The following is a 26,083-nucleotide window of genomic DNA, read 5'->3' on the forward strand; positions in this document are numbered from 1 at the left end:
GAAAAAGAAATGAATTACGACAGTTGGGAGGATATCGGGCAGGAACAGGAGGGAGAGCGGGAACGAAACGAAATAAAAAACAGACCACATAGGCACCCTTTGTATCCCACTCGATTCTGGAAGCTTAAAACAAACAAAGCAAGAGGATCTAGACAGGAAGAGAGAACAGGAGATGCCTGACGCTTGGAATATAGGATATAGCGTCCCGTTTTTGGACATTTTAGCCGTCCTTTCTACATAAATTACCCCTAGACAGTTATAGAAATCAAGACTTTTTTTGACATGATCTTTATTTAATTGGTTCGTATATGTGGTTTAAAGGGGACATTGCCTGCCTTATGATACTTGTAATTTTGAATGGACCGTTCCGAGCTGGCATGCGCATTAATTATTAGGGATCTCCTACTAGATATTGGGTATAACTATATACGTATATTGCAACTATAATTAGATACAGGAATTAACTTGGCAGGATTCCATAATCAATCCCTATTTTTGTGATCCTCAATGTAACGAAGCCACACCCATTCTCATTTCTATTTATTTCGCTTTACGACTCCTTCTGGATCCGGGGGTCTGCTGAGCCTTAGCAGATCCAGAGCTTTCACTCGTAGTAGTGTCCTGCTGCTGTTTCTTTTTCTTCTCTTCCTCCTCCTTTTCTTTCTTCTCCAACGCTCTCCTGACAGCCCCTTCTTTCTCCTTAGCTTCGATTTGCTTCTCGCTGAATTCCCACAGCCGCTTGGCAACTGCTTCGTCTTTGATTTCCTTCCGGAGTAAATCGACCTCGCGACACTCCTTGATGAACCAGGGGCCGGTGCCACGGCCGAATTTGGCTTCCATGGTCGCGTAGAGGAAGCTCTGGGCGCCCTGTTGGGGAGATTTGAGGATCAACCACCACAGTGGCCATGTGAGGAGATAGAAGAGGAGACCCCAGAGAGAGCCGCGGGTGAGCCAGCGACGGGTTCCTGGCGTACGGCAGAAACCCGGGTCGACGATGAGGACGCGCGCGTTGACTGGGAATTTGTCCGGTCTTTTGTACGAGGAGAGGTGAGACTGGAAGGAATTGGCGAAAGTCATTAGGGCGAGTTTCGTCATGCCGAACATATTGTGCTTCTTGTGCGTGTTGGTGTTCTGCTTTGTTGCCGTGGCTGTCTTGCCTTTACCTCTTGGCTTCGCTGTTGTTGTCGTTGTGTTTGCAACGGCTGCGCCTTCAGTCTGCTTTAGATCTATCGTGCCGCCGATGTAGCTTGAGCAAGTAGCAAAGACGATCCGCACGTCTCTGTCCGGTGGCTGGGCTCGTATGGCAGGGCTCAGGATGCTTAGCAGATGGAAATTGGCCAGGTAGTTGATCTGCCATTCCGCGTCCAGCCCATCCTTGGTTATTTCTCTTTGTCCGCCCTGAGGCACCGCCGTATTTCCACAGAGGATGATCATATCCAGACGCCGTGGCGGGGCATTGTCAACCCATTTTGTAGCGAAGGTGCGGATGGAATGGAGAGAGGACAGGTCGACTTGTTCTGCGTATATGAGCTGGTTCTTGGTCGAGGTCCGTAGGTCTTGGATGTAGTCGACGAGGAAGATATCAGAGGGCGGATGTTGAGTTAAGAGGATGATCTGGGCGCCGCGAGATGCGAGTTCGTGGACGATGGCAGCTCCTATTCCAGATGTTCCTCCCTACATTGTGAATGAAACAGATCAGCCATTTGTATCTTACTAAAAAAAAAAAAGGGTATATTAGATTTGTATCAGGAAATCACTGTTCCACTCACCGTGATCATTACCACCTTCGAGTGCATCAATCGCTCCGACTTATTGCTCGCGCCGCCAAAGTACACCTTGAGCGCCGCGAGAAGGATCAGCCATGGCACGACCTTCAGCACGGGATAGAGATAAGGAATGGACGGGAAGCCCTCGCTGACACCCTTGACGATGAAATGGACGGGCATGGTATTAGCGTCGAGCCCCCGGGATTATTGTTGAAAGAGTGTGTGGTTGGAGTTCTCAAAAAAGACACTCGATGCTGATTATTACGTTCCTGGAGAGAGAGCAGCCACTCTATCGGATAATGCTTAGCGGACGATCTCCCGCCGCCGCGGATATGACTTCACTTGTCGACCAGTTGCCTCCGTTCAAGTTCTCTCTATCTCATTTTCTCCCTCGCCCACTTCGTCTGCGGGGGAATCAGAGACAGGTATTTATGGTATTCTTTGATTTATTTTCGCATAATAATGTCCTACGAAGACGACGATTATTTCCTCCCACTCGAAGACCAGCGCGTCTTTGGCGCAGGCATCCGGAGGAAGCGCGTGCAATTCGTCCCCTCCGCAGAGACTCTCAACACTACAGACGATGTCTCGAATGCTTCTCAAGCAGCGCGCCAGTCAAGTGAACCTGCTGCAAGTATTGCAGATCGATATCTATCTATCGTACTTCCAAAGGAAGCAAAAACACCATCAAAATCAGAAGACACACAGCGGGAACAGACTAAGGAGTTAGAAGAAGAAGAGGCCCTCAGATCCTCCGCGCCACCATCACTGCCCACCACAACCATATCGCCGTCGCAGGACCTATCCTCGCTCAAAGGACCAGCTTCTACACCAGAGACCGCAGAACGATGCGAAGTCTGCAACCTTCCTCTCGTCCCCGCAGTCTCGCAAACGGCCTCCTCGTCGTCTGACGGGAAGAAGATCCTCCCTCATGAAGCTTCTCTCGTGCACCAGCTCTGTCTCTCACACTCTCACCCTCCCTCCCACCTCGATCGTACACGACATGGTCTGCGCTACCTAGAATCATACGGCTGGGATCCCGATAGTAGACTTGGTCTTGGCGCGCCAGGACGAGAAGGGATTCGAGAACCGATCAAGAGCCGCGTGAAGAACGATACCGTCGGATTAGGCGTCAAGATTGACCCGCTCAAGGCTAAAGCGTCCGCGAAGGAGGCCAAGGTGCAGAAGTTGAATGCGAAGGAGGTGAGGAAGATGGAGATGGAAGGGAAGAAGAAACGGGAGCGGTTGCAGGAAATGTTTTATCGGAATGAGGATATCGAGCGGTATTTGGGAGGCGGTGGTCGTGTTCAAGGTTTGAGATGATATCGAATTGGGACGGGTGAATTGCATATTTTGCTGTTCCATGGCATTGTTTACATTGTATATACGATTGTGGTTCTTTGGCTTTTGTTATGATACCCCATACAGTTATTTGAGTTTTTTTATTTTTTTTTTTTTTTTTCAGATTCGGGATGCAGGACGCTGAGCTATAGATAATAGATATTGGGATCTCTCTGGGTTGAAAGATTTCCGCGCTACGGTTATCTGCGCTTTGCATGTTACATACAAGATAGAGCACCGACTCAAGAAGAACGAGCAGATATCATCCACACCAAGACAAAAAAAATGCGTATGCTCGGTTTTTGTACCATTGGAAATGCTCAGGGAATTGCGGATTCGAAGCAGGATGGTATCAACGCGCTAAAAGTAGGATAAGGAAGAGGGGAAGCAGACAAGACACGGAACCAGTAACGGGGAGGATATCATGATCGGTGGGACTTGCTTTTGGCATTGCTTCCCAGGTTCATTTGAAGAAGTGGTGCTTCTTCTTTTTCTTCTCCTTCTCCTCCTTAGGCGGTTTCCCTGGTGGTGCACCGGACGATCCGTTCGGCTTGGGATTAATGGACATCGCGGCCATTGCGTCGCCTGGAGGCAGAGGTGGGTTAAGAGCCGGCATTGGCTTCTTAGCGACAGGTGCTGGTGGCGGCGGCGCGGGCTCTCTCTCGAACAAATGTGCCGGCGCTTGTTTCTTAGGCCGCTCTGCTGGGATATCTAATCGCCGCTTGTCCACACTGAGCTCTCCCAGCTGCCGCAGGAAGAGGCGCGGAGTCAACATGTGCGAAGTCACAAGGAAAATATCCTTCCCTGACGCCTGGGAAACCTCGTAGCATGCTCGAGCTTCGGAATAGGTAGCTCCTCCCGCCATGAACACTATGAGACGTTGCCGGGGCTGGTCATTGGAGGAACGTGTACGTGCCCAAGTTGGTTTGGCGCTTCTGAGAGAGGATTGGGACAAGGTGTCTACCGTCCCCATTCCATCACCTTCAGCTGGCGGGCGCGTGAAGGGGAAAACGGAACGATCTAAGACCCCTCGCAGGTGATCCTCCAGCATCATCTTCACATTGGGCTCGAAACGAGAAAGGTTCACTTCCTCCGACTCAACAGCAGGAGGCTTCCTAACAAAGAGAGGTTGAGGCGGAGTCTTTGTATCCTTCAGAGGTTTCTCGACTCGCACTCCCAGCAGTTCGAGGTTTTGTATAACCTCTCCGTCCTGGGGTGGGAGCTGGGCATGAGCAAGAAGCTTCCTGATATCGCCACCAAGTAGGCCATCTCGGTAGATGAGATAGAGAATTATGAGTCTCAGGCGATCTGGGGGTGTTATGGATGGGTCGTCCAGAAGTCGTACTATCTGATCAGCCATATTTCTAGGCTTCTTATAATCTTCGTCCAGGCCAGTAGACAGAGACTATTTGCCGTTAGTGTATCATAGATGTCATGGACTTCCCGGTTTGCATACCTGTTCCACTGAACTAACTTCGATCAACTTTTGCTCTTGGAAAAACTTCATGCATTCCTGCGCCATGTTGAGATGAAGAGTATAGAGATTCTTGCCCTCTTGGAAATCTGATAGACCAACTAACATATCCTTAATCGTGTCGACGCTGACTTTGTTATCACTGCGAAAGGGACAGTCAGCTATTAGATCAACAGGGGACGTAACTTGAGCCACTCACTCATCGGCAAATTGAGGATTGGCAGCCCTAAACTTCGCAAAATCCTCGCCCAGTTTACCCAGAACATCTTTCATGTGTTGATGTCTGTAGTCGACCCAAATTCTGTCATTGTCTGTGATTTCCATGTCCTTAACTTCCTCGTTGTGACTTCCCTCATTTATAACAGTCTTGTACGTGACTTTGTCGCCGTCTTTGATCGGCAGCAGGTCGTGTACCATTGCCTGATAAGTAAATTCATGGATGAGAGGAGAGAAAAGGTCCATGGAGCGGTCCACCACGAAGAGGACACCGCGAGGCCTGGGCGACGGGGGAGGAAAATCTCTTTTGGCCTGCGCGAAGTTATCCAGTTCCTCCTGGATAAACCGAGCAAGATGCGAGCATAAGACACTCGCTTCATGAATAGGCGCCCTAGGCTTATAGTACCGTATCGTCGGGTATTCGCCCAGAGTAACGCACACTGACACAATCTTTTGAGCCAAGTCCTGCAAATGATCCCGTATCAAGGTATTGCATCCAGGATGAAAGAGCACAGGAAAGCTCCAGGGGTCTCGCAAGGTCACTACATGCGACTCTCTGGGAAAGAATCCGATGTTGAGCACTCGGAAGTCAGCGATCTGCTCGCGGGCGATCTGCGATCTCTCTATCCTGTGGCGCTGTTTAGGGTCGAGAACTAAGAAGCGTTTAGAATAACCAAGCCGAGTAATCATGGGGAACAGGATGCTGACTTGATGTCCAGGCCAAGTAGCCTTTCCTATATCGTTTCCGCTCGAAATCGGCCATGAGGCAATCGACAATATGCGGCTGCGGGGTCAGAATATAGAGCGCATCCATGTCAGGGTTCGCCGGCCGTTTGTGTTCGATCTGCTCGATGTCTTCTCGGTATTAGAGAGATCCTCCAGTCTCCAGTATGTAAGCTTACTTGTCACATTGAGGTTGAGAATATCTTCGTCCTTCGTTACATTGTCGATCAGTTTCTTGCTGTCCTCATCTACCACCAAGACTTTCCACTGCGTTCGTGTCAGAATCAGGCCGAACTATTGTAAAGAGGACGATGTGGGAACTCACTTCTTCCCCTCCAGCATAGCGGACCGTATTCAGGAGAACTATTGAAGTCCATATTAGCATATCTCCCAGTCCAGGAATGTCCAAACTCGGGCACCTGTTACCTACTATCGCGCTGGATGTTGATTATGGAGGAACCCATTGTTGCCTGCGGGACACCCACAGCATGGGACCCCGCACCGTCTGTTCCGTCTGTTTCGTAGACCTGAGGATTTGAGTGTACAGTTCGAAAGACGAAAGATGCTTAGTAGGAGAGAGAATGAATCTGCAAGAAGAGCTGGAGTGTTGCAGCCAACAACTCCTGGCGCGTGTTCCCCACTCCGGAACCCAAGAGGAACTCCGAGTCCTCCAAAGCGCCACCGCCTGCGGGATGGATCGACGCTGGTTTTGATAACGCTTTTGTCCAGCTACAAAACACTTTACCATCACCCCAAAGACCTCATGCGGACAACCCCCGTCAGAGCGGACAGCTGACGAGGTCGCTGTCAGTTGAATTTTTGTTTCCCGTGCCTTGTCTGGTACCTGTCAGCTTTGCAGTGTCTGGCAATGCAGCTATGGACAAGCTCGGGCAGAGGCACCCATTGCCTCTTTTGCTTCTTTCGAGTTCGATCTGTGTTTCCTCAAACTGAGCGATCATTTTCGACAACTTCTGTCCTTGCTAGAGCTGGAAAGTCTTCGACTTCTGATAGTAGCCGTCGCGCGTTGAAAACTACATCAAAGGTGCGGCCACTGGCTTGCGGTTCCCCTACATTCAACTAATTGAAACAACAGAGCTCGAAGAAACCGCCAACTCATCTCACTCAGTCATTCCGTCACATTTTAGCGGGTGAAGATTTCCCAGCCGTCGTCGCATCGGTATTGCACGATTCGAAGGAGAAATTACATCCATCCGATCCGGCGCTCAAAGGCTGGGGCAGGATCCAGCGGTTCGTTCTAAATGCATCCAAGCTAGAGAACCGGGGGAACAACAGCTCAGGATGGAGTCCTTTGCGACAGCTAAACTTGTCGCTGAGACAGGCCTATCTTCGACGGGGCATTCCAGGTCTGAGAAAGGAACTCGACCATTTCATACGATCGGACGCCATCACGAATCAATACTCTACCCCGAATCTCGCAGATCAGAGGAAGGTTACAGACCTGCGATATCCGGCTGAATGGTATCCCCATGCGCGGTCAATGCAACGGACAATCCATCTGCACGTTGGCCCTACCAACTCGGGAAAGACCTATCACGCCTTGAAGCGTCTCGAGTCGTCAAAGCATGGTTTTTATGCTGGTCCGCTGAGATTGCTAGCCCAAGAGGTCTATCATCGGTTCAATGCTAAGGGTATACCATGTGGTCTTGTTACCGGCGATGACGTCAAATTCCCAAGTGACCAGCAACCACGTATCGTGAGCAATACAGTTGAGATGGTTGGCCTTGGAAAGGAGTTCGAGGTTGGAGTTATTGATGAGATCCAAATGATTGCTGATCCGAAACGAGGCTGGGCTTGGACTCGCGCGGTGCTGGGCGCCCGCGCTACAGAACTTCACCTCTGTGGAGAAACAAGGGCTGTTCCTCTCATTCGGGAACTCGTCGCTCTCACCGGAGATACGCTCGAGATCCATCACTATCAGCGACTGAACCCTTTGAAAGTCATGTCCAAGAGTATAAGGGGTGATTTGAAGCAACTTCGAAAAGGCGACTGTGTGGTATCTTTCTCGCGTCTCGGTATACATGCTTTGAAAGCGGAGATCGAGAAGGTGACCGGAAGACGAGCGGCTATTGTCTACGGCAGTTTACCGGCTGAGATTCGAACCCAGCAGGCAAGTCTGTTCAATGACCCTGACAATGACTACGATTATCTCGTTGCCAGTGATGCGATTGGAATGGGTCTCAATCTGTAAGTTCGAGTTTCCTTTCCGTTTTCTCTACTATATTCTGACTTTGACCGCAGGAGCATCAAGCGCATTATCTTCGAGACATTGGTGAAAAGGATACCCGGTGGCCTCGTCAGGCTCACCGTTCCTGAGATCAAGCAGATAGCAGGACGTGCAGGACGGTATCGGCCAGCCACAACTTCGCATGCCAAATCAGGTGCCAGCGAGGAGCCTGACGTTGGGCTCGTTACCTCACTTGAAGAAGTAGATCTGCCGTATATTCAACAGGCCATGAGCATCGAGCCTGCTCCGCTGCGCGCAGCGGGTATATTTCCCCCGGATTCAGTGCTCCAAAACTTTGCTGCATATTTCCCTCCTGATGTTCCTTTCCAGTACATAATCAAGCGTGTATTGGACCTGGCCCAAGTACACCCTCTGTTCTTCATGTGTGACCCCGTTTCTCAACTGCAGAACGCAGAGCTCATCGACGCTGTGCCTGGACTTCGGATCGACGATCAACTTGTCTTCATGGCTGCTCCAATCTATGCTAGGGACCCATCAGCGCAGGCTGTCACTCGTGCCTTTGCCAGGTGTGTGACTGAGAATTCTGGCGGGCGTCTACTTGACATCCCAGAATTGAAACTTGAGATATTGGAGCAGCCTGTGTCAGGAAAAAAAGAGTACTTGCACGAGCTCGAAAGCTTGCACAAGTCTATCATTCTTTACTCATGGCTGAGTTTCAGATTTGGTGGCATTTTCACGGATAGGACCCTCGCAGCTCATGTGAAGGAACTTGCAGAGGAGAGGATGGTGAGAGCTTTGACAGAGTTCTCCGCCAACAAAAAGCTCATGAAGGACGCTTCGCTTCGCGCTCAGATTGCGCTGCAAAAGCAAATGCAGGAGCGGGATCGCTTACTTGCTGAGGCGAACCTCGACGCTACGAATCAGGACACTCTCCCTATCAATCTTTCTGCCGAGGAGACGAGGCTCGAATCTGCGGATCAGGACCTTCTCCCTGTCGAGAGCTCAACAGAGGACTTGTCAGCAGAGGAGAACAGTCAACCGTCTTCCCCCTACCAGACAGGGGCGTGAGATTGGTATATGTTGAATGCTGTTCGGCGCAGTAGAAGGTACGCTGCTCTTGTAGCCTTCTATCCAACAGCAAACCCGGGAAAGATCAGTCTCGGAAGGCGGTGTTCCCATCCATTTCGTGTACCACCAAAGAGACTATAAACTGTGTACAACCTGACTGCTCTTATTGCGCAGATGACCAGTGTTCCGGGATATCAATTTTTTTCTTCGCACTCTTATGTACCATATTGCCATATATACTCTCTGTACTTTCGGCGGGTTTCTTACGGACGGTTGTACTTTGACGATGATTACCTAGTCACGATAGGCCAGTGTCTTTATCAATATTATGATTTGTACTATCTGACCGTCAGAATCGAGAAATAGTAACCTCTCCAATTCAAACAAAGTAAAAAGATCACTGTGAGCAAATACTGAGTGGAAGTATACCGTACAAGGCATATCTAGGTATCTTTTGTCTTTGTCGCAGTACAGGGTCATCGAATACTTCGAATACACGTTTTCAGGAACTAAACAGAAACGTCTAGGATGATGATCCGTGATTAATGAAAGCAATGGGACTTGATTTTTTCCAAGTAATACTGAATATCCTGCAGATGTAGTAAGCTGGTCAAAATATATAGATCTCCGTTTCCCGGCTAAGTATTCACCTACAATATGGCTAAGTTGAGTGTGCTTCTAAAAAGAATATACGGTAACCCTCTCAATATCTACGGTTCAGTTTCATATTGAGTTCACGTTGAATAACAGGACATCAACTGTTGCTCCCAATAATAATAATAGTCCAGGGCGCAAAATAGTTCATGTGGCGACGAAAGCTGGAAGCTTAACTGTTTCGGGGTCCGCCACAACGATTTTCCGCCACAGGTTCGGACTCCGCGATCGCGACGGGATATTGAGAAACAAGCGCTTTTTGACGTGAGGGTGTTCTACACTCTTCAACGACTCGAACGTTGCTTCGGTCGGATTTATCGTCGTCCCTAATATCTGGTCATGGATGACCTCCAGTCGTTGGAGCTCTTCTCGCTCATCTCGCGAGTGACGAATGAGCTCCAAAACCATCTGGGGATCAACGATAAGACACTTGCGGAGTTTGTTGTTGACCAACATCTAAAATGCAATTCATTTGCGGAATTCAGATCGTCACTAGAGGCCATGGGCGCCGACTTTCCCCAGAGTCTGATGGAGAGTATCGACCGCCTGGTTCTCACGATGCACCCGAAGTACAAGACGAAGCAAAACGTGGCGAGCGAACCGACCGGGGATAGTAATAATGATATGGATGCACTGGATGCTATCGAGAAGAAGGCACGCGTTTTCAAGGGTCTAGCGATGCCGGATAAAGAGCAGCGGTGGGAAGATGAAGAACAGCCGCGGGACAAAACTGCCGAAGACGACGCAAAAGCGGGCGCTATGGACGACACATTTGCTATGCTCGAAGGTCTTGCAGGAAAGGCTCGGGAAGATCGAAATGGCTCAAATGGTGACAGATCTAGCAGAAAGAGGAGCAGAAGTCCGGATTATGGAGAGTACAGCAGCGGTCGGAGGCGCAAAGATAGACATCGGTCGCGCTCGCGCTCGATATCGGCAGGTCGCGAACATTACAGCAGACGCGAACGAGATGTGGATGAGTTTGGGAGATCGGTGAACAAATCTCGCAGCAGGAACGATGAGTACCGCAATGGTCACAGCACGCGCCGAAGAGGACGGGATCGCGACGAAGATGACTACTTTAAACGACCACCGACGCCGGAGCTCGATGATCAACCGGTATTGTACAAGATATACGACGGTCGTGTGACGGGAGTGAAGGATTTTGGTGCTTTCGTCAACTTGCTTGGGGTTCGAGGGAAGGTCGACGGGTTGGTTCATGTTTCTGCCATGCAAGAAGGTGTGCGCGTGAACCATCCGTCCGATTTGGTGTCCCGAGGGCAACCGGTCAAAGTCAAGGTCATTAACATACAAGGCTCAAGGATTGGGTTGTCGATGAAGGAGGTTGACCAAGTCACCGGTCGTGATCTTGTCCCGCAACGCCGCATTGCTTCTGGCGCCAATATGGAACGCCTAGATGGCATAAACTCGGATGATAGATATGGCAGTCTGAGCTCTGGCGTGCCCGTCATAGAGGATTCGGATGGGAAACCGATGAAGAACAGGAAACGTTTGACTTCACCTGAGAGATGGGAGATCAAGCAATTGATCGCATCGGGGGCCGTTTCTGCGGCTGACTATCCTGACATTGACGAGGAATATCATGCCACACTTACCGGAGAGGGTGATTTTGAAGAAGAGGAGGATATCGATATCGAGGTTCGAGAAGAGGAGCCTCCTTTCCTGGCTGGTCAAACCAAGCAGTCTTTGGAGCTCTCCCCTATTCGGGTTGTCAAGGCACCTGATGGCTCTCTTAATCGTTCTGCTATGGCTGGCACGAACCTGGCCAAAGAAAGAAGAGAACTTAAACAACAGGAAGCACAAGATAAGGCAGCAGAGCGTGCAGCTGAAATTGACCTCAATGCGCAGTGGCAGGATCCCATGATTGCGCCGGAACAGAGAAAGTTCGCACAAGATCTCCGCAGTACCCAGCTTGTCAAGCCTGATGATTCGGTACCAGAGTGGAAGAAAGCTACCATGGGCAAGAATCAGTCATTCGGTAAGAGGACCGATATGACTATCAAGCAACAACGAGAGAGTCTGCCTGTTTTCAAATTTCGAAATCAGTTGCTCGATGCTGTTCGAGACAACCAATTGTTGATTGTGGTCGGAGACACTGGATCAGGAAAGACTACACAGTTGACGCAGTACTTGGCTGAGGCTGGCTACGGTAACAACGGCATAATCGGATGTACTCAACCGCGTCGTGTAGCAGCCATGTCTGTCGCAAAGCGTGTCGCTGAGGAAGTTGGCTGCCGGCTTGGTGCTGAGGTTGGATACACTATTCGTTTCGAGGACTGTACTAGTCCAGAGACAAAAATCAAGTATATGACTGATGGTATGCTTCAAAGAGAGATCTTGTTGGATCCTGATCTGAAGAAGTATTCTGTCATCATGCTTGATGAGGCTCACGAACGTACTATCGCTACGGACGTCCTCTTTGGCTTATTGAAAAAGACAATAAAGCGGAGGCCGGACCTGAGGTTGATTGTGACCTCTGCCACCCTAGATGCCGACAAATTCTCCGAATACTTTAACAAATGTCCCATCTTTTCTATACCAGGACGGACATACCCCGTTGAGATCTTATATTCCAAGGAGCCGGAAAGTGATTACCTTGACGCTGCTCTTATCACGGTTATGCAGATCCACCTTACTGAACCTGCTGGTGATATCCTTCTTTTCTTGACAGGACAAGAAGAGATAGACACTGCCTGTGAGATTCTGTATGAGCGCAAAAAAGCACTAGGACCAAACGTACCGGACCTTGTGATCTTACCCGTCTACTCGGCTTTGCCTAGTGAGATGCAGAGTAGGATCTTCGAGCCAGCACCGCCCGGAGGCAGAAAGGTCGTCATAGCTACGAATATTGCCGAAACCTCTATCACAATTGACCAAATCTACTATGTGATAGATCCTGGTTTCGTGAAACAAAACGCCTACGACCCAAAGCTCGGTATGGACTCGCTGGTGGTCACTCCTATCTCGCAGGCTCAAGCGAAACAGCGAGCTGGACGAGCAGGGAGAACAGGCCCAGGAAAGTGTTTCCGACTATACACGGAAGCGGCATACCAGTCGGAAATGCTACCGACCTCTATACCCGAGATCCAGCGACAGAATTTGTCACATACTATTCTCATGTTGAAAGCCATGGGGATCAACGATCTTCTGCACTTCGACTTCATGGATCCCCCACCGACAAACACTATGCTTACCGCTCTGGAGGAGCTGTATGCACTCTCTGCTCTTGATGACGAGGGACTGCTAACACGACTGGGACGGAAAATGGCCGATTTCCCGATGGAGCCAGCCCTTGCAAAAGTTCTTATTGCCTCTGTCGATATGGGATGTTCTGAGGAGATACTCAGCATTGTCGCCATGCTGTCTGTGCAATCCGTCTTCTACAGACCTAAAGAAAAGCAACAGCAGGCAGATCAGAAAAAGGCAAAGTTCCATGACCCGCATGGCGACCATCTTACACTGCTTAATGTCTATAATGCATGGAAGCATTCGGGTTACAGCAATCCGTGGTGTTTTGAGAACTTCATTCAGGCTCGACAGATGCGTCGCGCTCAGGATGTTCGAAACCAGCTTCTGAATATCATGGAACGCTATCATCATCGGATAGTCTCCTGCGGCAGGAACACCCAGAAGGTCCGACAAGCCTTGTGTACAGGCTTCTTCCGAAACTCGGCTAGGAAAGACCCTCAGGAAGGATATAAAACTCTCATTGAAGGCACGCCTGTTTATATGCATCCCAGCTCCGCACTGTTTGGGAAACCGGCGGAGCATGTCATCTTCCACACTCTGGTTCTCACGACAAAAGAATATATGCATTGCACTACCGCTATTGAACCTAAGGTATGTCCTTATTTACACTGTGGTCGATATAGTCTTGATTGCTAACTTTCTACTAGTGGCTCGTGGAAGCAGCTCCGACGTTCTTCAAGGTCGCTCCGACAGATCGATTATCCAAACGCAAGAAGGCGGAACGCATTCAGCCGCTGCATAATCGCTTCCAGGGAGAGGACGACTGGCGTCTCTCTGCGCAGCGCCGGCAAGGCAGAGGTGGTGGTGGTGGAACTTGGGGATGATAGCAGCTATCTTCAAGCTTCTAACGTTTGCAGTTTTCTCTACTCATGGTCGATTCTGGGCGGCGTTCTAGACTTGTTTTATTCTCAGGAATTTTTGATCCATCTCTCCTGATGCCTCTCTACTACCGTTGTCCCATTGACGTTTGGTGTGTATATATCCCGTGCATGAAAGACTGCAGGAGTTGCGGCAACAGTTCATGCTATGTCGAATTGTAGACTAAAAATCGTGACGGATCTGGTTGTTCACAGCGATCATCGTAGTATAAATTAAACTACCGAGTAGGTATTTGGTTGCAGAGGTGGCTGCTATTATTATTACATGGTTTGTTGCCTTTTACGGAAAGCCGAATCAAAATCGCTCACGGATGGCTTAGTCAGAACTCTCCGTGCACCAAAAACTTCATGATGTCCGAGCTCATTGATCCACGCATTACATCCTGGAGTACATCAACTTTCAAGGCCCCATATACATCAAATAACTATAGTTTCGCAGGACTGTCATAGTCAGTGGGCGCTGTTCTGATCGGAAAGTTCTGATCGTGGCGCTCGTAAGCCGCCAACCAATCACGAGCGGAGAAAATCTGAGACCGGATATTTTCGAGCAACATCAGAAAGCTCGCTCTCTCCGTCAGAAGTAAAACTATAGCCAGCACTCAACATGGCCATTATTGACTCCCAGTCTCCTCGAGTTAAGAGGCGGAGGATTGATAATACTGGAGGCTCAGGTCCAGCAGCTGCGAGTAACATCACCGATATCACGTCGCATACGCAAATACGAGATCTGCTGGTTTTTCAACAGAGCGCCAATACCGAGACCAAGCAAGGTATGTAGAGAGTGTCGAGGCTCACTCGAAAAGGCTGTACTGACAGGAACAGGAATCAATAAGTTCAAAAATTTTCTCACTTCGATCAGCAACTCAGAGAAAGAAAATGAAAAAGCCAAGAAGCTACGAATCCTCAAGGCTTATTGCGACTCGCAATTTTCCAAAGTTGGAGATGGCGATGATGCGATTTGCTTCCCAGACATGATACAGACCTGGAGCTTTGCAGAGAGTAATAATCATGAATCCTTACTGACGGTGGTGCCTTCTGTCCTGGCTCTTTTCATCAAAACAGTCTCCAATCAGCTTGAGTTCCGTGATTTTGGCTTGGCACTTTGCAAATACTTGATGCAAAAGGAGCAGCTGAGGCTTCTGAATAGGGGTCTCACATCTTCAAAGGCCAAGGAACATCTCATCTCGCCCTGTATCCGTCTGCTCACGGAGATCGTTAGTTTCGATGGTGGAGCTGTTGCACGACTGGTCTATTCCAAACGTGATATCACGTTCAAGAGAATCGAGATCTTCCTCACCCCGAATAAGGCTCAAATCGAGGACGTCTCAGACGAGGGCCGTAAATCGACGCTTAGACGCAACGCTCAGCGTTATGTTCTGGCCAACCTTCGATTCCAGCATGTCTCTGCGAAAAGCGACATTATTGAGCAACATAAAGTCATCAGAGCGTTTTTGGAATTTGTTCGGAAAGATTCTCGTGATGTTGTCATCGATATTATTAGGGCCATCGAGAAAGATATTGTCAATGATTCTTCTCTTTCCCGAAACTCGAGAAGCAGGTTCTTCAACAAGTGGAACCTAGAGAGGCTTGTGACGCTCTATGGATATGACAGAGAATCTGAGGAGCCCAATCCAGAGAATATTTCGATCGCAAACGAGATTCATAAGCTTTTGTTGAAGGTTTGCACCACTCCAGAGCTTGGCGTGCTGCTTCCTGAGACCGGCTGGTATCCCCTTGGAAGCGATCCTGAAACCATTGCAACCGAAGATGATGGCTCGATCGATCTCGGGCTTGACTCTCCTGTGTACGTCGACAAGTACAGAGAGAATATTCCGATCCGTAACGGAACATTGTCCGCTCTTGTCCAAGTCCTTCGTCCAGAATCGGATACACTCCAAATCGAGCTATTACTGGCAATCTTTAGAGCCGCCCCAGAGCTTGTCGCAGATTTCTTTACCAAGCGAACCATGTTCACGTCGGACCCGAAACCTACGCCTTCCTGGCTGGGAGAATCGGCATTCCTGTTCTCAACCGTGCAACTGCCGGTGCCTGCTAATTGCGGATGGAAGGATAAGGTCCCGGCGATGCCTCCACCTGTCTCGGTGGTTATTGAGAACGTTTTGCCGCGACCCTTGACTCAGAAGATCCTTAGCAGATGCTTAAATCAGAATACCGAGGTCGTCACCCTATTTGCAGTTCGAATCCTGACAGTAGCTTTCCGGAAACTCCAAGCTGTCCTCAGAGTTTTCAATGGAGATCATGGCATTGGTCAACCATTCTGGAGTCAGGCTTCCTCCAAACTTATTGCCGAATTCTGTCGCCGATGCCCTCCGATGAAAGATGCCATCCTTCTCTTCAAGAGAACGGCTAAGGAGGATCTTCAGCAGCAGGATGCTGTTGCAGAACTACTGTCTATGTTCTACGAAGTTATTCCCACCGTCGCCTTCGAAGAAAATTTCGACGTTTCTCTGGTTATTGTTGATATATTAAAGCAATTGGAAAAAGACGACATGGAAGCAGAGGATCGCGAGCTACTCTTGAGTCAACTGCAGAATGTTCTGAATATTGCTCAGCGATCAGCATCGATGCGTTGGTGGCAACAGCCTGGTGAGTTTAGATTGTTGCTATTGTGTGTATTGACCACAAATTGCTAATTCCACCACAGCCTCACTTCAATATTCCGCTTTTACGTCCATCCTTAAGGTTCTGGTTGAAGCGCGCGGGGAAGAATCTCTTGGGCAGATTCGCAAACTACTGCAATCCGTCGTCGTGGAACACTCGGTTCTCCACAACCCCGACCATGCGTTCCATGCATTGATGTCCTCACTCGAGAACACGAGTGGCGAATCACTTGCTTCGCAGTTGGCATTCCTGGATAACTGCATCTGTCGTCTGGTGAAGAAGCCAGTGCACTATCAGGATCATCTGGACTCCTTAGTCGAGGAGGAATCTGCCCCTATCAGCCTCTTGCTAGCTGCAATCAATGAACAATGGCCGTTTATAGTAAAAAATGGCAACGTTGCGCAAGAAGAGGCTGTTGCGACGTGGATTGCTCGCTTTATGAAAGCCCTGAAGCAAGCTGGAGAAGACCCGAAAGCACTCCGAAAGGTGGCGGACAGTCTTGCTGCTCAGACCGAACTAAAGAAGAGCAAATCCGCTATCAAGAAAGGTTTAAAGTCGGCAGAGGCCTCGGATGAGCGGGTCGATGGTGACAACGTGTCTGGCACCAGGAATACCCAGAGCGCGTCTAAAGCCACCAAATCCGTGGACCTGGCCGAGGTATTTGGTAGCCTGCCAACAGAGAGCAAGAGTCATAACGTACTTCACAAGTGGGAGAGGGAAGAACTGGAGCTTGCGGTGGAGCAGGGCCAGGTCGCAGGGCTGATGCTCTGTCTGTGTTCTGAACATGACGAGATCAGGAGACAAGCTGCCGTTGGTATATCTAGGTTGATGATGAAGCTCAAGGTAAATTTCACGATGCATATAGAGAAAATTCAAAGACTGACTCCGTTCAGGATTCCAAGTACGTGGAATGGCGTCCAGTTTACATTCTGGCAGGCGAACTCCTTGAGACTATGCGGAAACAAGGCTTTGAGAATCCACTCCCCTGGATCGCAGGAGAGTGCGCTGCTAGTTGCTTGCGAGTCTTGACAGATCCATTGCACAAATTATATGGAAAGGTCAACCTGTTCCTTCAGAAGGCCCCCTCCTGGGAGGTGGTAAAGCTTCCATCCTACTGGATCGACAAGATCTTGCTGCATGAGCCTGAATACGACGACGGCTACTTCGAGGAGATAGATTGGTTGTTAGACCTGTTTGTAAAGGGTCTTCGTACCGAGAATGTGCGTATTTTTCTTTCCTTTTCGCTTATCTCTGTTCTCCAAGGACTGAACTAATGCGACCGCAGGACTTGGAAATCTACCGTCGTGCGAACGTCTTTGAGCGTCTTCTTTCTCTCTACAACTCTCCAACGCTTGCAACATCCGCGAAAAGAAAAATACTCCATGTTATCTACCGCGCAACGCAAGTCGGTGGCAGCACAACCCTAGTCACCAGGGCGGCTACTATCAGCTGGATCCAGAGTCAGATCGCGGGCTTGGACAACAATGACCTTACAATCAAGGCATTGGCGAACGCTGTCCATGACACCGCGGACCACGACCGGATCAACAAATGGAGCAGCGCTGCACTGCCACATGTTGTGGAGCATATAGCTGGGTAGATAGACAGGGCAACTTACCGGTAATAATACCTAGTTACATGGCGGAGGGAGAAATCAAGGTGGCGGTTCTTATGCAAGGCAGTGTGCGACTACGCCGAGCGATCCAGCTCGTTAGCGGTTACCTACCAGTACAATAGGTAACGATAATTCATGGTATAGTCATGATTCTCGATGTGCAAGGAGCTAGCCCTAGAGTATAATGAGTGTAGTTAAGATCATCTGTGGTTAGTTGTCGAGTGGAGCACAACAGTGAACTGTTCAATAATGAAAGCGTCGGAAAAGCCAAGGTTGCGAGGTTTTCCCCTTTTGGCAGCCAACGAGCGCCCGATCCTGCGAAGCCTTCTGCTGTCCCTCCACCACCGACCGGAGCTCCAACTAACCAACCTCTCTGACGACTACTGCTTGCTACGACCCCATCATCACCGTTCTTACTGAAGAGTTGCCTGTTGAAACTCGCATTCGCCGCCATATCTGCTGGTGGAAAGAATCTGACCGCTCTTTGCTGTTCTGCCGCCATTGTCATAGGAAGTTCCTCTCTTGAGGGCTGTCTTGCCTGCGGCAAGCGCCAGCTTGCTTCCCTCGCCTCACATCTTTTACCTTTCCATACAACACGCCTTCGGACGGACTACGTTTCTCTCACGACTCTATCGCCCTCTATAACGCCGCTTTCTACTTGATGTGTCAATGATAGCCTCCTAGTACCCCGCAAATAACCAAGCACACATACCCTATCGTCCCTCATGGCCCGACGATATCACATCGATGAGCTGCTTGTGCTACGCGCATCGCCTCTGGTCACGAAACCGGACAAATTACCTCCGATAGAAGAATGGATGGGGTATGGTATCTATCAGCGTCTATTTGCGACTTTCAGCTGACAAGGAGATGCCTAGTCCGATCCCTGATCCAGTGACGCAGCGTAAACCTACCAATTCCAGAGACAACAATAATCAAATTGAAACTACTCCAAACAGACGACCTAGCTTGTTCGAGACGCGGCATGTATCGCGGGGGTCTAACTCAGGTAAGTCAAATCGTGACGATGTCCCGTTTGACATGGGTTGGGAGGCCACCTGCTGATTCTTTATTGTGCGCGGTCTACAGAGGATATCATTCTCGGACCTCCGAAGACGGCCTTCGCATCTGCTTCTCGCATCTATGGGAAATCGTCATCAATCGATTCCACTGATCGATCCAGGTTCAAGGACATAGATGACGTCAAGAATGATCGATACAACTTCCGAGAAAAGTTCTTCAAGGACAAAGAAAATGGGGAAAGAGATGCCGACAGGAGAGATACGAGATTGGGTGCCACCAACGGACGACGCGGTGGCCGCGAGGATAGAGAGGAATGGAATAACGGGCGGCCACGTCGCACTTTTGGTCAGGATGACCAGGAACGAAGACCGAAGAGGAACGGTGAAGTTGATCGATGGGATAATCGAGACAGGGAGAGGGACCAGCAAGATATCGGGTTTGAACGAGGAAATAAGGATAAGGATGGACGCTTCATCTCCCGCCGCGATGGTCAGGGTAGAGGCAGACATGAACAAAGCTGGTTCCGTGACGACGCGGGTCAGGAGGCGCAGAACATCGACGATGACAGACCATCCGCAAGGAACCGAGATTGGCGCCGGGATAGACAAGGTGCTGACCGTGAATGGAACCGGGGTGCGCGATTTGAGCAAGACCCGGAATGGATGGATGCTACGGATCGAGACGAGCCGCGCCAGGCTCATACACAGGAAGATTTCCAACGCTGGAAAGAGAGAATGAAAGCTGGCTCTGCACAGCCGCAGCAAAATCAGCCGCCAGAGGAGAAAAATGCGATTCCGGAACAAGCACCTGAAGGTGCGCGAAAGACAGAAAGTCGGCCCGCGGAAGGCGAATTGTTCAGTAATGTCAGCACACCATTCAATGCGGACACCGGTCTGGAAAAGTTCTTCGGGTTACTGGGTGACACCAAAGCAACTCAGGACCCGGGTACTCCAGGTCCAACGGAGTCCGCAGCGAAGAAAGAATCTCTGTCTATAAAGGGAGGAAAATCATCTCGCTTCGCAGGGCTCTTCAGCCCTTCAGCAGAGAATGCCAACAGGGAGCCCGAGACTCTCAACAGGCCAGCCCGCCCGAATTCTACTGATGCGGATCAAGAAGGGTTCCAACGGATCTTGCAGATGCTTGGATCAAGCAAGTCGCGCAATACCACTCCGCAGGTCGACGGTTCGCAACAGCCGCGCCCAGCGCCTCTTCCTGCAGAAGTCTCGAGATCTTCCACAACATTATCATCGCCAGCAAGGGAGCCTACCAATAGACCAGATTATATGGGATACCAGGATGCAAGGAACAGGAACTCCGCAGGCCTTGAGTCGCTCCTTCCTCAAAGTTCTCCCAAAGAATCGCAGGCAAGTATTCGGGATAGGGAAAACTTGCTCCGCTTGATGCAGCAGGTTCGCCTTTCTCCTGCAAGCGGTCAAGCCCAAGGAAATCTGCAATCACCAACTACAGGACCAACCCCGGGCATACTACATGTGCCTAATTTGCTATCTCGTCCCCAAGGGATGCAGAAGCCGCAGAGAACGCCGAGCTTTTTGGATGACCCTGCTATTGCAGAGATGTCAAGACCTGGTGCCGATCCTAATGAACAGCTGCGTCGAAGACCTACCAATGGTATTCAGATGGGGCACATGGAAGGAATGACACGTCAAAGGCCTACCAGTGCTATTCAGATGGGGTACATGGAAGAAATGCCATTCCCTGCTGTTCCCCAAGGACCCCAAACGCCCGGAGAAAGAATTCCTCAGAGCCATGGCCAGCCTCCGATGGTTCTTCAGCGACCACCAGGATTTGAGCAGATGCCAATTCCCGGATGGGGAAACCAGCCTCCCCAGAGTGGCGGACCGGGCCCTCTTGCTCCGCCACCTGGTATCCCTGCTCCATCGAGAGGCATGAACCCGAACTTCTTGGCTGGTCCTATGCCCATTCCTGGGAACATCCCTCCACCGCACGAGCGCCAGCCATTCCCACGTGGACCTCCACCTGGCATGATGCCTCCGCCGGGATATATGAATATCAACGGACTGCCCACCTCCGCTTTTCCACCGATGCCCCATACTCCTGAGGCTATGATGGGGTTGCCTCATTCAGGGCAGGGCCCAGTCGGGGCTGGTATCGCTGGACCTCAGGGCCCGCCACCCTCGTCTAGACACCTCCTTGAAATGTTTGGGCAAACCAACGGCGCGGATATCCGAGGCGGGATGATGGGCCCAGGGCCTTTTAGGTAGAAGCCAACAACTATCGGCTTTATCTGTCCGTTCCTGCTCAATCCACGCTGAATGAGCATACATTGGACTAATCGTTATTCACTCAGTTTTGGAATAAGTCGGCCCTCTTCCTTCCGTTTTAGCTTTTTTCCTCGCGGTGCTCTTAGCGGAGCTAGGCGTTGCTGTTATTTACTGGTGTTTATTACCTGTCTTTCTTCTCTTATTTGTCTTTCTCGCATTGCGAGGATGCAAGCATAAAATTGGCAGTGTGGAGAATCGACTTATTCCGGAGCTGTTGTTGGATAAGAGCCAGATGGGGAGGACGTCAATACTGCTAGTCGCCTTTTTTAAGCGCTCGCAAGTGTTGTCGACAAAGAGGGCAATGGACGGGTTGGTATTGTTTGATCTTAGGCTCAATGTACCTCCGCTTTGTATATTGTTGAGCCCTGTAGAGTTCGGCAGTTTCCAATCAATCTAATGCTCATCCTCCGAAGTTGCTCTATATATAAGCTTAAGATATATGCCACCTCACATCTTAGTGTAGAAACGTGAGTGATCTAATCTACAATTAAGTTTGACCTTAAACCTGTGATCTCCACGGATGAAAACTACCTATAGAGATGCAGAATAAAATTGAACAATTAGGGAAGTTGAACAGATGACGGTGTTTTTATTACTGTAAGAAAAGGGTCATAAATCACTTGACATTCGTAAAAAACCAACCAATTAGAGGTTCCTGCCATCTAGTTGCCCTCTTTGTATATGACAATCCTTACAAGCGTCCCAAAGCGAAGTAGTACTGGCGTCCTCCTCATCTGATTCTTATCCAACAAGTAACTAAACGATGGCACTGCACTCGCTTTCATCTGTGCTCATAAGCCACAAGATCTGTTTATCTAAATACCAGGTCGCTCGAAGAGAATCCAAGATAGCATCAACATTCTTCCCGGCTGCGTGCCACTTATTATCAACTATCTGTCACATATGCTCGCTGCGTGATGTTAGCTGATAAAAACCATGTATCCCATAGTTATTATCGCTGTCACGGCTCTTCACTGTTGTGTAGACACAGAAGAGCATCCGTATAAGTGTGTATTATGCAGCAAGGTCTTCGGAAGGAGAAACTAAGAGTTACCATCGTACTTGAGGAACTTGGCATAGCGATTACTACTGTGTAGTGGTGTCCTCATTTGTCATTCTATAAGTCATAGCATCTACGGAGGAATCTCGGATGCTGGCGAGGAGTCTCTGATAAACCTTGGAACTATATACTATACATGGTTTAGTACTATAAGAAACCATACTGCCCTGTTGTACCGCCATATCACATGTATAATAACTTACAACTGCTGCCTGCTCCTCGATAAAATAACTCAGCTTTCGAACTGTTGGGCTCCCATCTCAAGATCAGATCATCCCTCACTTCTTCACTCTCTAGACCTTACTTTTTCGCCATCTAGATCTCACTTCTTTCCTCTTATTGAACATAAGATCTGTTGTTAGTTACTCACTTCGGTCTTACTGCTCCTTTCATACTCACTTCACTCGCGATGTCTTCGTCGCGACGCACTCAAGACGCCAGTGATGAGTCTAACGTCTCTCAGCTGTCTGACACTCTACGCGCTCTCATAGTGCTTACGAACGAACTCTCTGCCCAACTAGACTCTCAGAAAAACCAGGAAGTGCAACAGCAGCTACAGTTGTCAGACGATTCTTCTCCTGAAACAATTCTTACGAGAGTGCTTTCTCCTCAGTCCATAACTAGCACCGCGTCATCTTTCGCCGCCTTTCATCAAAGCCATCAGCACGTTGCTGTGACTTATCGAGTTATTGGATTCGGCCAGTGCGGTCTTGTCTTTGAGAGGCCAGGAAGAGGATTTGTGGTCAAAGTCGCGAAGCCAGCTTACGAAGAAGCTCTGTGGGCGGATTTCACAGCTCATCACCAAGTGCGCCAAGCGTTCGAGCAGTATCAGCAGCAGCATAATCAGGATATGGAATGCCATGTCCCTAAGGTTTTTTCTTACGTACCTAAAACGAACCAGACCTGGTGGGAATTGAATTCCCCATTCTTCGCAGAGGTCCACGAATCCGTGCCGCTGCCTGCAATGGCTCTCATAACAGAGCGTATTTTCCCTCTCCCCAAGATCGCCCGTCAAGCTCTGATCAACAAGTACTGCCCGCCTGAACTCCGACCTACAGTGAGCGCTGATCCCACGAACCGAGACTGTCTGGCTCGCATTTATCTGGGGCGTCGCCGGCTGGCAGGAGGCCTACCTGCTCCCAACTTCACTCTACGCAACTACAACCTCTGCCTAGACCAGATGCTCGAGCTTAATCTACCTGTCAAGTCACTCGCGTCTGCGATGGGTGAAGCCTTAGCTCTCATCCACTGGTGTGCAAATGTGGATGGCTATGACATCGAGTTCGTGCTGGGTGGTGAAGGAGACGTCGTCTATACTCGTGACATGTCAAGTATCCTGACCCTGACAAGGAGCCAGTTGCTTGCTATGCAGCCGCATACAGACCTTGAGAGCATGATGTCAGTGAATTTTAAGCGACGTACTACGCGGCTTTGGGTGCTCGATTTCAACCTATGCAGCCTGTGGCAGGAGAGCGCTGGTTGGGAAAATCCAGACGCATTGGTGGCGCACTTAGTGACAGCGTTTTTTGAAAACGACCCTTACTATCCTCTTCCATTAATGGAATTGGATATCGATCGAGAGCTGTGGACAGTCTTTAGCAATGCCTACCTGGACACTGCGGCACAAACACTTTCGGCGCCTGGAAAGGACATGAGGTTAGCGGACTTGCCACAGAAGTTTATTGATGCTTGTATATTACGCGAAAGAGAAGCTTTGGCCAAGAACCTCGGTCATGGACATCGAGAGTTGAAGGGGTAATTAGTCTTAGGGAACCATAGCATTATCACACTTCGTTACCACTGTCGTATCATAGCTATATTGAACTATTTAAGTAGCTAGTTACTGGCTAAAACCTAGGATCCAAAGTGCGTTCGACCCATATTTAGATAGATTAAAAACTACATCTATGAATCTAGTAAATTGTATAGTCTTTAAGTATCAACAAATGTAACTTCTACGCAGCTAAGGGATAATGCTCCAATAGATCCATAAAGTACAGAGGAGGTTACCCGGTAACTTACAAGAAACAATGCAGCAGTACCATCTATTGTGGATAGCGGCGTCCCTTTCACCCGATATTCACAAAGACTGCTTGTCTATATATTCACCTACATCATTCCCAGGTCCGTTTCTCCTCTTCTTACTTCAACTTCTTCTCCGACCTCTTCTTCCACGTCTAATAACTCTGCTCGCTATTGGACTTTCTAGCCCTCTCCTCTTAGCCATCTGTTTTACCATGGCCACGACCAAACCCGTTAATGCATACAGCCGCCAAAAACACACAGTGCGCCTTAGAGACTGGGCTTTAAGCCTCAAGGAAGCAATCGACGCTCTTCTACCGTCTGGCACCAAGCGATATCGTCAAGTGGCTGTTATAGGCTTTCACTGGGAGAATGACGACATGGGGGTATCAAGTCTAGAAGATAATTTGTTAAAGATCTTCAAAGATATATACAACTTCAATACGGAATCTTATACGATCCCTACGGCAAACTGCGCATCTTCCCTGCAGATTAAGCTTGGCACCTGGTCTCAGCACTGGGCCCGACCGGATGTCCTTCGGATTTACGTATATTCAGGACATGCTGGACCTGCTAGCACAACTGATAATCGCTGGTACATAGCGTAAGTCATCTGTGGTATCATGTTTTTGTTTAAGTTTCTTTTAGCTAATTTATGAAAGTGGAAGGGCCGGTCCCAATGGTATCGTAGGCCCCAGAATTTACTGGCAAGGTATACGCGATGGAATCGAAAACTGCGCCGGTGATGTGTGCTACATTCTTGACTGTTGCTCTGCTGGCTCTGCGGCCACGTACGATGGTCCAGAGATACTTGCAGCAGTAGGCTGGGAACAAATCGCCAGTAGTAGTCTGGCCTTCTCCTTCACGCAAACATTGATCGACAAGCTCCGCGATTTGAATGGACAGCCAGCCACTCTAGCCAATCTCTACTCTATGATCCTTCGTGACTGTGTACGCAGTCAGATTGGAGCGTATCCTGTGCACATACCCAAGAAAGGACGTTCAAGCATCGTTCTGAGCAGAGTGCCAGGTCCGAGATCTAGCGATCCTCAGGCGGCTGCTTCGATGCAAAATTTACTTCGACGCTATGGAAGGTCGGAACACCGAGTGTTATTGAGCGTTCAATTCCAACACGATATTCAAAGACCAGATGTGCGATGGATGGCGTGGCTCGCAAACAATCTTCCTCCCGGACTCCTCTCTGTCGACATTCAAATCGAGGCTTATTTCCAGGGATCGAATCTACTTCTTGTCACCGTTCCAGTTGAGGTCTGGACAATGCTTCCGGCAGATAACAGCGCGTTTAACTTTGTCGGGCATGTTAGTTCAAATAATATCTTGCCTCAGATGATGAACAACATCTCCTCCTCGTTGCCCGTGAGGAAATATACAAAATGAATGGGTTCTCCGGGATCTGTGCCAGTTATTCCTCTCTCTTTCCCAATTCGCCATCTTTGTACTTCTGGAAATGGGTGCCATTGAATCAATTGTAAGCGGTTCTGTGAAGCTCAGCAGCGTTTCTTGATTTCCCAGTGCTAGCACCGGACAAAAATAAATAAGGAGGGACATGTCGTTTATCAATATAACGTTCAATGTACGGGGAATATTGCTCGAATAATTTGTTTCGTAGTTCCATGGTAAAGCGCGGGAACATCTGGTAATCCCAGTCCCTTCTCTGATTGTTGCGAAGAAGGGAAGAATCAGGCAATTCAGCTCATCCAGCATCAACGTAGAGTATTGACTTGAGCCAGCCACCAATATCTAACAGTTGCTTGATCAGTAGCCAGAAGCAGAGATGCAGATCGATTCTTGCTAAGAGAAGGCGAAAAGGGAAAAGAGGAGGGC

General features: G+C 49.3%; 9 protein-coding genes across 9 annotated transcripts; 7 read left to right on the forward strand and 2 right to left on the reverse strand.

The window, feature by feature from the left end:
- Positions 1–367: 367 nt before the first annotated feature.
- C8Q69DRAFT_413711 (oxidoreductase) lies at positions 368–2,118 on the reverse strand. Its single transcript, XM_028628324.1, has 2 exons — positions 1,770–2,118; positions 368–1,674 (listed from the first exon to the last, which is right to left on the reverse strand). The coding sequence occupies exons 1-2, from the start codon at positions 1,944–1,946 to the stop codon at positions 541–543; spliced, it is 1,311 nt and encodes a 436-aa protein (XP_028487522.1). The 5' UTR covers positions 1,947–2,118; the 3' UTR covers positions 368–540.
- Positions 2,119–3,228, forward strand: C8Q69DRAFT_457036 (putative G-patch domain protein). The gene has a single exon (XM_028629874.1). The coding sequence runs from the start codon at positions 2,229–2,231 to the stop codon at positions 3,087–3,089; it is 861 nt and encodes a 286-aa protein (XP_028487523.1). The 5' UTR covers positions 2,119–2,228; the 3' UTR covers positions 3,090–3,228.
- Positions 3,229–3,329: 101 nt separating this feature from the next.
- C8Q69DRAFT_152567 (Sec1 family superfamily) lies at positions 3,330–6,147 on the reverse strand. The gene is made up of 7 exons (XM_028625566.1): positions 5,951–6,147; positions 5,846–5,883; positions 5,700–5,787; positions 5,506–5,652; positions 4,781–5,450; positions 4,564–4,723; positions 3,330–4,512 (listed from the first exon to the last, which is right to left on the reverse strand). Exons 1-7 carry the CDS (start codon positions 5,982–5,984, stop codon positions 3,571–3,573), a joined length of 2,079 nt encoding a protein of 692 aa, XP_028487524.1. The 5' UTR covers positions 5,985–6,147; the 3' UTR covers positions 3,330–3,570.
- A 1-nt stretch (position 6,148) lies between these two features.
- Positions 6,149–8,881, forward strand: C8Q69DRAFT_152580 (putative mitochondrial ATP-dependent RNA helicase Suv3). Its single transcript, XM_028625567.1, has 3 exons — positions 6,149–6,562; positions 6,614–7,725; positions 7,780–8,881. The coding sequence occupies exons 1-3, from the start codon at positions 6,389–6,391 to the stop codon at positions 8,792–8,794; spliced, it is 2,301 nt and encodes a 766-aa protein (XP_028487525.1). The 5' UTR covers positions 6,149–6,388; the 3' UTR covers positions 8,795–8,881.
- Positions 8,882–9,699: 818 nt separating this feature from the next.
- C8Q69DRAFT_428545 (putative RNA helicase-like splicing factor) lies at positions 9,700–13,790 on the forward strand. The gene is made up of 2 exons (XM_028628459.1): positions 9,700–13,306; positions 13,363–13,790. Exons 1-2 carry the CDS (start codon positions 9,788–9,790, stop codon positions 13,537–13,539), a joined length of 3,696 nt encoding a protein of 1,231 aa, XP_028487526.1. The 5' UTR covers positions 9,700–9,787; the 3' UTR covers positions 13,540–13,790.
- Positions 13,791–13,984: 194 nt separating this feature from the next.
- C8Q69DRAFT_490421 (ribosome 60S biogenesis N-terminal-domain-containing protein) lies at positions 13,985–18,092 on the forward strand. The gene is made up of 5 exons (XM_028632127.1): positions 13,985–14,363; positions 14,416–16,200; positions 16,259–17,058; positions 17,109–17,435; positions 17,501–18,092. Exons 1-5 carry the CDS (start codon positions 14,198–14,200, stop codon positions 17,813–17,815), a joined length of 3,393 nt encoding a protein of 1,130 aa, XP_028487527.1. The 5' UTR covers positions 13,985–14,197; the 3' UTR covers positions 17,816–18,092.
- A 355-nt stretch (positions 18,093–18,447) lies between these two features.
- C8Q69DRAFT_152631 (hypothetical protein) lies at positions 18,448–21,242 on the forward strand. Its single transcript, XM_028625568.1, has 3 exons — positions 18,448–18,653; positions 18,709–18,839; positions 18,920–21,242. Exons 1-3 carry the CDS (start codon positions 18,556–18,558, stop codon positions 21,094–21,096), a joined length of 2,406 nt encoding a protein of 801 aa, XP_028487528.1. The 5' UTR covers positions 18,448–18,555; the 3' UTR covers positions 21,097–21,242.
- Positions 21,243–22,428: 1,186 nt separating this feature from the next.
- Positions 22,429–24,095, forward strand: C8Q69DRAFT_457048 (zinc finger protein-domain-containing protein). The gene has a single exon (XM_028629875.1). It carries the CDS (start codon positions 22,626–22,628, stop codon positions 23,973–23,975), a length of 1,350 nt encoding a protein of 449 aa, XP_028487529.1. The 5' UTR covers positions 22,429–22,625; the 3' UTR covers positions 23,976–24,095.
- A 523-nt stretch (positions 24,096–24,618) lies between these two features.
- C8Q69DRAFT_398894 (hypothetical protein) lies at positions 24,619–25,636 on the forward strand (the record flags this gene model as incomplete). The annotated part of the gene is made up of 2 exons (XM_028627825.1): positions 24,619–24,842; positions 24,901–25,636. The coding sequence occupies 2 exons, from the start codon at positions 24,619–24,621 to the stop codon at positions 25,634–25,636; spliced, it is 960 nt and encodes a 319-aa protein (XP_028487530.1).
- Positions 25,637–26,083: the final 447 nt, after the last annotated feature.

This window comes from Paecilomyces variotii (assembly GCF_004022145.1).
Source record: "Paecilomyces variotii strain CBS 101075 chromosome Unknown C8Q69scaffold_2, whole genome shotgun sequence".
Lineage (NCBI taxonomy): Eukaryota > Fungi > Ascomycota > Eurotiomycetes > Eurotiales > Thermoascaceae > Paecilomyces > Paecilomyces variotii.

Bases quoted from the DNA above. Each gene is read 5' to 3' on its own strand.
- C8Q69DRAFT_428545 (XM_028628459.1), top strand. From the start codon at position 9,788: ATGGATGACCTCCAGTCGTTGGAGCTCTTCTCGCTCATCTCGCGAGTG. The intron at 13,307-13,362 runs GTATGTCCTTAT...ACTTTCTACTAG, and splicing joins CTACCGCTATTGAACCTAAG to TGGCTCGTGGAAGCAGCTCC.
- C8Q69DRAFT_152567 (XM_028625566.1), bottom strand. From the start codon at position 5,984: ATGGGTTCCTCCATAATCAACATCCAGCGCGATA. The intron at 5,884-5,950 runs GTAGGTAACAGG...GGACTTCAATAG, and splicing joins AATCAACATCCAGCGCGATA to TTCTCCTGAATACGGTCCGC. The intron at 5,451-5,505 runs GTCAGCATCCTG...AACGCTTCTTAG, and splicing joins CTACTTGGCCTGGACATCAA to TTCTCGACCCTAAACAGCGC.
- C8Q69DRAFT_490421 (XM_028632127.1), top strand. From the start codon at position 14,198: ATGGCCATTATTGACTCCCAGTCTCCTCGAGTTAAGAGGCGGAGGATT. The intron at 14,364-14,415 runs GTATGTAGAGAG...TGACAGGAACAG, and splicing joins CAATACCGAGACCAAGCAAG to GAATCAATAAGTTCAAAAAT. The intron at 16,201-16,258 runs GTGAGTTTAGAT...ATTCCACCACAG, and splicing joins GCGTTGGTGGCAACAGCCTG to CCTCACTTCAATATTCCGCT.
- C8Q69DRAFT_457036 (XM_028629874.1), top strand. From the start codon at position 2,229: ATGTCCTACGAAGACGACGATTATTTCCTCCCACTCGAAGACCAGCGC.
- C8Q69DRAFT_413711 (XM_028628324.1), bottom strand. From the start codon at position 1,946: ATGCCCGTCCATTTCATCGTCAAGGGTGTCAGCGAGGGCTTCCCGTCC. The intron at 1,675-1,769 runs GTGAGTGGAACA...TTCACAATGTAG, and splicing joins CGAAGGTGGTAATGATCACG to GGAGGAACATCTGGAATAGG.
- C8Q69DRAFT_152631 (XM_028625568.1), top strand. From the start codon at position 18,556: ATGGCCCGACGATATCACATCGATGAGCTGCTTGTGCTACGCGCATCG. The intron at 18,654-18,708 runs GTATGGTATCTA...GGAGATGCCTAG, and splicing joins CCGATAGAAGAATGGATGGG to TCCGATCCCTGATCCAGTGA. The intron at 18,840-18,919 runs GTAAGTCAAATC...CGCGGTCTACAG, and splicing joins ATCGCGGGGGTCTAACTCAG to AGGATATCATTCTCGGACCT.
- C8Q69DRAFT_457048 (XM_028629875.1), top strand. From the start codon at position 22,626: ATGTCTTCGTCGCGACGCACTCAAGACGCCAGTGATGAGTCTAACGTC.
- C8Q69DRAFT_152580 (XM_028625567.1), top strand. From the start codon at position 6,389: ATGCAGCTATGGACAAGCTCGGGCAGAGGCACCCATTGCCTCTTTTGC. The intron at 6,563-6,613 runs GTGCGGCCACTG...TTGAAACAACAG, and splicing joins CGTTGAAAACTACATCAAAG to AGCTCGAAGAAACCGCCAAC. The intron at 7,726-7,779 runs GTAAGTTCGAGT...CTTTGACCGCAG, and splicing joins ATTGGAATGGGTCTCAATCT to GAGCATCAAGCGCATTATCT.